This window comes from Lytechinus variegatus, chromosome 8, assembly GCF_018143015.1.
Source record: "Lytechinus variegatus isolate NC3 chromosome 8, Lvar_3.0, whole genome shotgun sequence".
NCBI classification, from domain to species: domain Eukaryota; kingdom Metazoa; phylum Echinodermata; class Echinoidea; order Temnopleuroida; family Toxopneustidae; genus Lytechinus; species Lytechinus variegatus.
Genome location: NC_054747.1, coordinates 31,083,847 through 31,095,397, shown reverse-complemented (window position 1 = coordinate 31,095,397; position 11,551 = coordinate 31,083,847). Strand labels below are relative to the sequence as shown.

Sequence of the window (11,551 nt, the reverse complement as noted above, 5' to 3'; positions counted from 1 at the left end):
AAGATCGTTTAAAGAGCAACTAAGTATCTCTATAGTTCATTTACCCTGAGAAAATATAGAACTATTATTGTGATTACAATCATGTTTTTTCTTCATTAGTTTCGTTTGTTTTCGACATCACCATGTGAAGAGGGGTGGAGAAAAATGGCTAAGAGATAATCCATTTTCCTTTTTGTTTTTACTTTTTATTCAACCTTTAGTTGTATTTTGTTTGACAGAAATGAAATTACAGGTACTTAAACGAGTTTGTTTTGAGTGGCTCTCATGTAAAACATCTCACAAAGCTCATCAAAATATATCTATTAATTAGAATCGTTACAAAAAAAAAACGACTATAGGTTTAAGGATCAAAATGACACAAAAACATTTACTGATCAAGGTGATACTTTCTCATCCTTTTCCTTTTCTCTTTCTCACTCCCCTCCCCCCCCCCCTAGCTCTCTCCCTCTCACTACTCGTCTCTCCCTCTATACCCTCACATTCGGCGCGTTTTATCCTTTTTCTTCTCTTACTGTCCATCCTTTCTCGAAGAGAGGTGGGGCGAGCACGTTGTGCTAATAATAATAACAACAACAATAATAATAATGATACTACTACTACTACGGCTAATAATAATAATAATAATAATAATAATAATAATAATAATAATAATAATAATGATAATAATAATAATAATAATAATAAATAATAATAATAATAATAATAATAATGATAATAATAATAATAATAATAAATAACAATAATAATACATCATATTTTACCCAGGGTAGCCACTTCAGTTCTAAAAAAAACGTTTTTCTAGTAAACAACTCTCTTTTTAGCAACAGGCTATACTGATAGCAATAATAGCAGCAGCGATAGCTCAGACGGTACTGAGAGCAGGGGTTTCGTATTCCGGTGACTCGGGTTCGATTCCCACTTGGTGCGCTATATAGTGCCCTTTGGTAAGGCATTAATCCTCATTACCAGGTCCTTCGGGAGGACCTTAAGCCGTTGGTCCTCTGGTTGTTTTCATAGTTTCATAGCAATCATTTAACAAAAAAATCACCACCACAGGATGATATGATGGTGGTGGTGGCGGTGTTGATAATGATGATGATTATGATGATGATGATGATTGATGATGATGATGAAGATCATGATGATAAGGATGATGATGAGGAGGAGGAGGATAATGACGACGACGACGATGCTAATGATAAAAATAATAAAAACAGTATACTAAATAACGCTTATATTTGCAATCTACAAAAAATTAGTGTCAGAAAATATGGGCGTGGTTCCGTGTGAAAATGGTGGAGTCTTTACTCAAGTAAATTTTAAACAAATCACTTTGGCAGTGCATCTTTTCAGGTAATGTAATGTTGATGATGGAAACTGAATAGTTTTAATAATATAAAAATACAATTTTTATGTTTACATTATCATAAAAAAATATAAATCGGCCTATTATGTCCCGAATATTGTATCTTTTGGTTTATCTCTCGTATTCGGCGAGCTAGTTGCGTATTGAATAAGGCTAGACACGTTAACTACGTTGTTTGCTGCTAGCGTATAGCTAGCTAGCTGTATACTGTCCCACCGTGTACATGTACACGACGAACGCTCATAAATTAATCTAGAATTTCATCCAAAGATCCTCCGTTTTTTATGAAAATCACTCCATAGAACCAAGATGACGGTTTACAGTGTATATATTATCAACAGAGCAGGTGGTTTAATATACCAACTAGATCACGCAAACCCCAAAACAGAAGTGGAAAAGACGTTCAGCTACCCGCTTGAATTAACGCTGAAGATCATGGACGAACGAGTGGTGGTTGCGTTCGGCCAAAGAGACGGGATACACGGTAAGGTCAACCAGTGAACTAAGCTGGTGCAGATGTAGGCAGTTAAAGCTAACAATTAAGTCATGAGAAAGTATTCAAAATAATAGAAAGGTCGCTTGTTTTCTTGTTATCATATAGATCTTGATCTGGTAGTACCAGTGGTACAGAACTTAAAGGGGAATCCAACCCAAATAAAAACTTGTTTTTATAAGGAAAAGAAAAATCAGACAAGTTGATAGGTGAAAGTTTGAACAATATTGGACAAACAACAAGAAAGTTATGAATTTTTAAAAGTTGTAAATATTGGTAATCACTATACCCATGGAGACTTCAAATTGGCAGCATATGGGATGTCATAGTGATGTAAGGCAAGGACTACTCTTCCATGTACTCCAATACATATTATGGCTAAAATGTCATTTTTCCCAAAAGTTTTATTTCAAATTATATTTTTCTTTCATGAGGACATAAAACAATATACTACCTGGGTTATATTTAGATTACTGCCCCAGGGGAATGGGTACTTAGGAGAAAACCACAAATCCCTGATAATAAAGTACATGGCCTATGGGAAAGTTGTCCTTGCCCCTTGTCATAATTTACTTACACAGTTGCCAATTTGAAATCTACATAGTTTTAGTGATCTCAATTTTAAAGCAGCTATAACTTTCTCATTGCTTGTCCGATTTCTTTCAAACTTTCACCATTCTGTTTGATTTATTTTTCTCCTTCCCAACATGACATTTTATGGCCAAGGCTGGATTCCCCTTTAAGTCTTAAGATCTAAAAAAAACAATCACAAAGTCAAAGGCAAAGTCAAAGACTTGATTTGTCATGAATTCTGGGGGGGGGGGGGTGGGTACTCGACCAAAAATGTAGTAGGTATGTGCCGCGGGCGAGACAAAAAACGGGGGCCTTGGAGCGGGCTTAATGTGAAAAGGAGGGTCCTCGGGAACGGGCTTCGGAACTACAAATGTTTGTGAAACGGGGGGTCCTTGGGAACAGTAGGCATACATCAGACCAGTATTCAGTTCTTTACAACACTATTTACAACAAGTCAACAGACATTTATTAGGTTAGCAACAACATCATCATTACTGCTCCAACATCTTGGTAGAAGCTACAATGTATTTTCAGGTCACTTGCTCATCCTTCCTGTGGGGAATCTACAGGAAGGACTATGGAATGCCAATGCAGTACACAACACACTCTTTGAAAATTCGTTATAACACTTTTGTGACCAGATAAACTAATTTCCATACAATTGTAATCTACATGTATTTTTCAATAGTAACTTGTGAATAATTTTTGTATTCACAAGAGCGCATGCTAATCATTTTGTCAAAGAATGTGAAATGAGTATCATCATCTAATTATATGTTTGATTTTAACTACTTGCCAGTGGAAAATAGTTTTTCAGCCATTTACAGTTATTCCTTGCTCTGCTTTTAACAAATCTATTTCAGTAAATTTTACTCCACATGACTCTCCAGACTAGGTTTGATGATAATTATTAAGAATCTAGTCTAGAAAATAAAAATGACCACCCAAGTGTTCGTAATTGATCTAGATCTACTTGTAGACTTGACTGTACTATTATTGCTACAATAGAATAGACTCACGATTCTGGTAGAAAAAAAAATTATTGCAGAGAAAGCAGCAAAACAAACATGGCATTGAAGTGAGTGTCTTGTATTCTTTCCAAGCATCAATGATTCTGATGTATACTATTTGTGGAAGCGTCGTGGTGTAGCAGTTCTGGCTCTCGCCTTGTAATCAAGAGGGTCGTGTGTTCGAATCCCACCATGGCCTAGCGTCCTTTGGCAAGGCGTTAATCCACACTTTGCCACTCTCCACCCAGGTTTAAATGGGTACCCAGTAGGATGTGAAAGCCTATATGTAGTATGCCTAGCAATTGAGTCTTGGAACTCTTGTTGGATTGCTCCCCAGGGAGTGGAGAAGGTGCATTCATTGTATGCAGGCATGCAAGGATCCGATGACCGGGGTAATTTTATGTCTGTAAAGCGCTTAGAGACGTCGTTCCGATGTATTAAGCGCTATATAAATGCGGAATATTATTATTGCCTTCTGATATTGAATGTAGGCAAACCAATGAAACCATGCAGACCAAAGTACACATGTTTAATGAACTCAACTGCTAAATGACCCTATTCATCAAGATATCAATGTTTAATATTTATCTTCAGTTGGACACACTGTGCTTGGCGTGAATGGAGAGCAGGTCAAAGGTCGTCAGCTGGAGGATGGCCGTGAAGTTCTGGAAGTGATAGCCAATCAGGAGAATTATCCGATAGCGATCAGGTTTGGACGACCGAAGCTCTCGACCAATGAAAGGATCATGTTGGCTAGCATGTTCCACTCGTAAGTATCTCTGGACTGTTTAAAGGTCAAGTCCACCCCAGAAAAATGGTGATGTGAATAAACAGAGAAAAGTCATGCTAGCATAATGCTGAAAATTTTATCAAATCGGATGTACAATAATAAAGTTAGTAAAAGTTTCGCTTATTTTTCACAAAGCAGTGATGTGCGCATTTCAGTCGCATGCAAATGAGAAAGTTGATGACACTATTTCTTTTTTTATTGTTTGAATTGTACAATATTTCATTTTTTTAAAGATTAGGCAATTACATGTAGGACCAATTTGACTGAACCATATAGTGTCAAACAGTACTAATTCCACATGTTCCGAGAGGAATTAATTGTTGTTTCACTTGAAAATGAGGAGAAAATTAGAATAATTCATATTTCATGTAATGAAATATGAAAGAAATAGTGAGTGGATGACATCATCAGTCTCTTCATATGCATACCGACCAGGATATAACTGTTTTGTGAAATTAAGCAAAAATTTAAAATGCCATAACTTTCTTATTTTACATCTGATTTTGATGAAATTTTCAGTGTTTTGCTTGTTGGATTTCTCTCTTTTTATTCAAATCAACTTTATGTTTTGTTGATAATGATGATAGCTGAACTTATGTAGCAATTTAAAGGTGGACGTTCCAGGGATTCAAGAGCATGCTGTTGGATGGTGCTTACTCATCGCCATATTCATATTGAAGGTCATCAACAGAATTTGCATGCAGTGTCATCAGCCAGTCCCGTAGCAAATGCGCACATGCGCATTACACATACGCTGCGCTGCTTTTTGTTGCATCAGCGTTGACCCAAAGCCCAAACATCTAAGTAGCAGCAATCAGCCTGCCAATATCATCAAATAGCAGCTGATGGGTACATGAAGTGAGCCAGGGTGCTACATAAGCACTTGCCCGATTGCCCGGGGCAAGTAAAAGTTAGAGTCGGGCAAGTGTTTTGAAGTAAAGACCAAAGTTACTTGTCCGAATTGGGAAAGCAAAATTCTCACAGTGGAATGACCAAAATTAGGGTCGATATTTTTTATATGATATTGACCCTAATTTTTGTCATAGCAGGCAGGATAAATCACTTGGATAAAGACATGCAAAAACAAGGTACATCAGTTCATGTCAAAGGATAGAAAAGAAGTTCAATGGTTTATAAAACCACAATACTTTCTTTCGAAGAGGTAAAACTTTTTTTTCAAGGATTTTTTGGGGCAAGTGAGATAGATTTTTGGGCAAGTATATTCCAACTATTTGAAAATTTACTTGCCCAACCAGGAAAGTGCTTATAAAAAGTTATGTAGCACCCTGAGTGAGCATTGTCAGTGTTTGGGCATTGAGAATATGGCATCTGTGTACATGTAAGCGTCGCATTAAGTTGGTGTAAATGGGAGGTGAGCGCTGTCCGCAGCGTGGACATATATGTTCTGCGCCTTCTTGAATCCGTGGAACGTGCACCTTTCAGATTAAAGAAGGCATTTGCATCAAAAGATATAGCTCAAGCATGCTTTCTCGATTACCCTCAAACTTCATTACCAATTAGGAAGGTATAACACTGAAAAAGGTAAAGGATAGAAGAGTTCATTCATTTCTTGCTCCTCCATGAACTTGAAAGGTAGAATTGCTCTTAAGTCCTTATTATTGTAAACAAGAAAATTGCTTGTCTAGATCTCCTGTAATAAAAGTAGACTGTTATCTTTGAATTTGATGAAGTATTAACTAAACTCAATAAGTTTTGTATTAATTAGCAATTTGGTGTTAGAGATCCAGAAAGTGAAAGTACTTTATTGTATATTTTACTAATTAGAGTCATCATTAAGTTTAATGATCATTCCCTTAATTACACAAACAAATTCTTAGGGACACAATAACAGGGAAGCTTTGGTACCTTTCTTTGCTGCATTTATTTGTAATCAATCATTTCATTTTCATTCTCTTCCCATTGTCTCTATCTTTCTCTATCTATATTTTTCTTGCATGCCACTCTCTATCTCTTTGTGACAGATTTTCAGGAAACTTAAAAAACTATAGAAAAAAATGAGGAAATGAAATTGACCTCAATTTTTTTTTCCGGGGGGGGGGGGGGGGCACTTTTGCCTCCATTCCAAGCATTTGGCCTGTAACTCGGTGACAATTGTCAAAATTATGGGAAGCCAAAAGTTTCAAATTTGCGTTTGCATTTTATGTTTCCTATCTTTAACTGGGATCCGTCCCAATTCTTTAATGGTGAAAACAAGTATATTATTTACCTGTGTTCTTTGCAAACAATTTAGAATGATTTGCGAGTCAAGTGAGCTGTTACATTGAACATCTACTGTTGCAGATATGTCATACTTGGGTATCCATAGTTGAACAACAACTTTAAACCAGACTTAAGATTAAAGATAAATTCCAGTTTTGGTAACGATCTCAAAATGACTTTTTACAGAATCTACATGTAATATAATGACCACCCAAGTGTCTATATGTATGAATAAAAATATGTGCCAAAGGATTCTGGGAGAAATTATGTAATTGCTGGGAAATAAGCTGAATAAGCGCAGATTCGGTCACTTCCGTCGAGTCTTTATTCCAGCCATAATGATACACTGTCCCACGTGTGCCTATCTGTGTTGGTAATCTTCAGTGTTAATGTTTTTCAGCGTAGATTTCAAAATTTCACAAAGTTAAGTTTATATAACTGTACCAGATCTAGATCCTCGATGATATTCTGACAATTAAGCCTTGTTTTACAGACTTTCTCATGAAATCAGTGTTTACTGCAACTACTGGCATTTCTCTTTAATCCCAACTTCAGAATATGGTCTTATCAGGTAAAAGGAAACTACTAATATTACACTATCATGTACTATCTCATCTCTCTCTCTCTTTGTCTCTCTCCTCTCTCAGATTGTATGCCATCGGAAGTCAACTATCCCCAGAGCAGAGGTCATCAGGTATTCAGCTTCTAGAGACAGATGCTTTCAAACTTTATTGCTATCAGACACTATCAGGTAAATAGTTCTACTATTACACATTACTATTATTCTTCTCGTTGCTCTACAGGGTATTACATGTAGTTCTCCCTCTTGAATTGAATTATGGTAAAGATTCAATAATCATACCATGAATTATATTGGATATGTACCTATTATGACCCATTATCACCTGTATCAGACATTTGAGCTGGTTATTTACAAAACTATATTGCCCTGATTTTCTGAATATCGGGAAGCGATAGGTATATTGTTTGTATTTTCCTCGGTCTCAATGCATGTATTGAATTTGCATGCAGAGACAATGCAAAGTATACCTTTGTATTTTCCCTGGTCTCACATCCGGGCCTGTGAGGCTGCGTATGAGGAAATACCCTTCATAACGATCTGCACACCAACAATCTACATGTACGTCTTAATAAAGACGACAGTGGATTTGGGCACTTGCAAGTATGCCACATAGTAATGGTAAAGTGCACGGCCTACATGTAGACCCTGATATTAACATGACACAATAAAACTCTATTAAAAGAAATATATGGGAGAATAGATCATAAGAGCTGAAGTGACTACCATGGGTAAATGAGACATGAGTTTTTGTCTCACCTGCATAGCAGAGTGAAACTATAGGTGCCTTTTTTCCGATGGCAACGGCGGCGGCAGTGGCGTCAACATCAAATCTTAACCTGAGGTTAAGTTTTTGAAATGACATCATAACTTAGAAAGTATATGGACCTAGGTCATTAAACTTGGACATAAGGTTAATCAAGTATCACCAAACATCCTGCATGAGTTTCACGTCACATGACCAAGGTCAAAGGTCATTTGGGGTCAATGAACTTTGGCCGATTTGGGGGTATCTATTGAATTACAATCAAAACTTTAAAAGTTTTTAGATCTGATTCATGAAACTTGGACATAATTGTAATCAAGTATCACTGAACATCCTGTGCAAGTTTCAGGTCACATGATCAAGGTCAAAGGTCATTTAGGGTCAATAAACTTTGGCCGAATTGGGGGTATTTGTTGAATTACCATCATAACTTTGAAAGTATGTAGGTCTAGTTCATAAAACTTGGACATAAGAGTAATCAAGTATCACTGAACATCCTGTGCACATTTTAGGTCACATGACCAAGGTCAAAGGTCAATGAACTTTGGCCATAATGGGGTATCTGTTGAATTACCATCATAACTTTGCAAGTTTATTGATCTGACTTTTGAAACTTGGACATAAGAGTAATCAAGTATCACTGAATATCCTGTGCAAGTTTCAGGTCACATGATCAAGGTCAAAGGTCATGTGAGGTCAATGAATTTGGCCACATTGGGGGTATTTGTTGAATTACCATCCTATCTCTGTAAGTGTATTGGTCTAGTTCATAAAACGTGGAAATAAGAGTAACCAAGTATCACTGAACATCTTGTGCGAGTTACAGTAGTTTTCAAAGTCAGCACTGCTGTTATGTTGAATCACGTGATGCAGGTGAGACGGCCAGAGGCATTCCACTTGTTGATATTATTACTGCTTGTCAATGTTTCTGATTAATGCAAAACTTTATTAAATCTTTCTGTTTACAGGTATCAAGTTAATAGTACTCTCTGACCCACGTCAGGGTAGCATGGAAGGACTACTAAAGAAGATCTATGAACTCTACGCAGACTATGCTCTCAAGAATCCATTCTACTCCATAGACATGCCAGTCAGGTTGGTATATTTATAAACTATTGACTGCCCTTGAGGGCAATATCCATTATATTGCCCACAAAAGCATTATATTGGCCCAAGACTTGGGGAGGAGGGCAATATCATTCTTTTAAGGGCAGTATATTTGATGTTCCCCGAAAGAGAACCCAGTCAATATTATTACCTCTGGCTATATTTAAATGCCTGTTTGTGTGTTTGTCACTTCTAATTTCTGTAAACCTGGAAAAGTAATTATAATGTAAATTGTTACCGCGCACCAAGTAAGGCAGCGGATATGCACTTAACATGTATAGATCATGCCCTTCGTCGTTTGCCATGTATTATCTACATTACGTTGCTTCACAAACTGGTTCCAACCGGTTCTATATATATTGACTGCTGCCAGATTTACAAAGTCAATGGGACACCCAGAAGAGGGAAAGATGGTATGATAATGACCTCTGCGAAAGCAGAGAATGCATAATATTGAAAATGATTGCGATTGAAAAATACCTCATATAGGTAATAAGCCACATTATTGACCTTTTATCAAAGCTTTGGACAGCATGCTTCAAAATCAGAGGATAACTGAATGGGGGGGGGGGTGATGCTTAATCAGCCTCTAGCCTTTTTAGCTGTCAAAATGACCATTTTGTTTGTTTTAAACTTCAGAAATTTGTTTATTCCTTAAATTCCTGGCGCATTTGACTGTTGAAAAAAACACTGAATGGTTTTACAACAACATTTTTGTGATTCCATGATGGACTCTATTCATGTGACCATTTTATTTGTCAAATATGTATTTCATTATTTTTGGACTCTTTGGTTTTTGCCCTGTAGCCTGTATAAAAAAGTTGTTTTGAAAATGCTTGTTTTTCTTCATACTCTCCTTACTATGTCCATTCTTTTTCCTTTTCAGATGTGAGCTTTTTGATTTGAACCTTCAAGCCACCTTAGATGCTGCTGAGAGATCAACATTCTATGCTCCAGGCTCGTGATGAACCATTCTGAGGACTGAGAAGATCTGAATGAAGACATTTAATGACTTTAAAAACTCTTTGAGCATCAGAATTCATGTGGAATCTGAATCCAGTCTAGTGATTACACTGTAACAGGTGTTGTCAATTGCCCAAAGTGGAATCCAGTTGATGACCAATAGCCATCGTGTAATGATATAACAATTATATTCCGCATTTTTATAGCACTTAACACATCGGAACATCTCTAAGCGCTTCACAGATATATTATTACCCTGGTCATCGGATCCCTACATGCCTGCATGCAATAATGCACCTTCTCTACTCCCTGGGGAGCATTCCAACAAGAGTTCTAAGATTCGATTGCTAGGCATACTACATAGGCTTTCGCATCCTACCAGGTACCCATTTAACACCTGGGTGAAGAGTGGCAAAGTGTGGATTGACGCCTTGCCAAAGGATGCTAGGCCATGGTGGGATTCGAACACACTACCCTCTGATTACAAGGTGAGAGTCAGAACGGCTACACCACGGTGCCTCCGATATATATAGGCCTATATATATATTCAACCCTGATGTTGGATATCGCACAGAATGGAATCAAGTTGATGGTCAATACAGAGCTGCCAAGTAGTACTGATTTTCAGTATTTAGTACTGAAAAATGAGAAGAATACTGATGGTTTCATGTAAAATACTGATTTCTCTTGTTTCAGTTTATGTGTTGTCCTATGTTATTTCCTTGGAAATACTGATTTCCCTACCAAAATACTGATTTTCAGCTTTAGAAATACTGAAATGTTCTTGTTCAGGTTGGCAGCTCTGTCAATAGCAGTTGTATCATACTGTGTATATTCAACCCTGGTGTTGTATATCGCACAGAATGGAATCAAGTTGATGATCAATAGCCATTGTGTAATACTGTGTATATTCAATCTATAGTCTCATTATCTCACTTTCCTGAGGATTAGGGTTTACTTACATGTACCTGTAGTCAATACTGGACCCCCCCCAAACACTGAATGTTTAAGGGAAAAAGGAGATAAGAAAAATAAAAGCAAACTAAGGAAAAGTGATGAAATATGATCTTTCTAAATACTTTGTTAAAATCTGTCACAAAAAATTTCGCAACTCTAGAAATTTTGCCCTGTGTTGTGCCCCCTCAAAATATTGCGAACCCAAACCTAGCACACAATCCTGGGACTTGGGCTCTGGTCTACAACACCTTCCGAAAGGCAAGACAATGGTTAGTCTGATTGTGAACATTATATGGTTGCTGCCACTCTAGTGAAACCGTTCCCAGATCAATCGAAATCGTTATTTTGAATGGCATATCATTGGTTTCGTTTGTGTCTGTAGCACGAGGCATTTATTCTGTGGAGTGTCTATTGCCAACTCATTTTCCATGTCTAGATTATATTGAAAGACACCAAACACCTTCAGCAGCCGGAGCTGTAGCTGGGGTAGTAGTGCACCATGAAAGGTCAAGTCCACCTCAGAAAAATGTTGGTTTGAATCAATAGAGAAAAATCAGACAAGCACAGTGCTGAAAATTTCATCAAAATCGGATGTGAAATAAGAAAGTTATGACATTTCAAAGTTTCGTTTATTTTTAACAAAATAGTTATATGAACGAGCCAGTTACATCCAAATGAGAGAGTCGATGATGTCACTCACTCACTATTTCTTTCTTTTGAATTTTA

At 37.0% G+C, this 11,551-nt stretch overlaps 1 protein-coding gene across 1 annotated transcript; it reads left to right on the top strand.

Moving 5' to 3' along the window:
• The first annotated feature begins 1,557 nt into the window (after positions 1-1,557).
• Positions 1,558-10,263, top strand: LOC121420335 (trafficking protein particle complex subunit 4-like). Its single transcript, XM_041614923.1, has 5 exons — positions 1,558-1,850; positions 4,037-4,211; positions 7,100-7,203; positions 8,767-8,893; positions 9,792-10,263. Exons 1-5 carry the CDS (start codon positions 1,676-1,678, stop codon positions 9,868-9,870), a joined length of 660 nt encoding a protein of 219 aa, XP_041470857.1. The 5' UTR covers positions 1,558-1,675; the 3' UTR covers positions 9,871-10,263.
• Positions 10,264-11,551: the final 1,288 nt, after the last annotated feature.

Excerpts from the sequence above, each read along its gene's own strand:
- LOC121420335 (XM_041614923.1), top strand. The coding sequence starts at position 1,676 with ATGACGGTTTACAGTGTATATATTATCAACAGAGCAGGTGGTTTAATA. Across the intron at positions 7,204-8,766 it reads TTGCTATCAGACACTATCAG|GTATCAAGTTAATAGTACTC; the intron begins GTAAATAGTTCT and ends TTCTGTTTACAG. Across the intron at positions 8,894-9,791 it reads TCCATAGACATGCCAGTCAG|ATGTGAGCTTTTTGATTTGA; the intron begins GTTGGTATATTT and ends TTTCCTTTTCAG.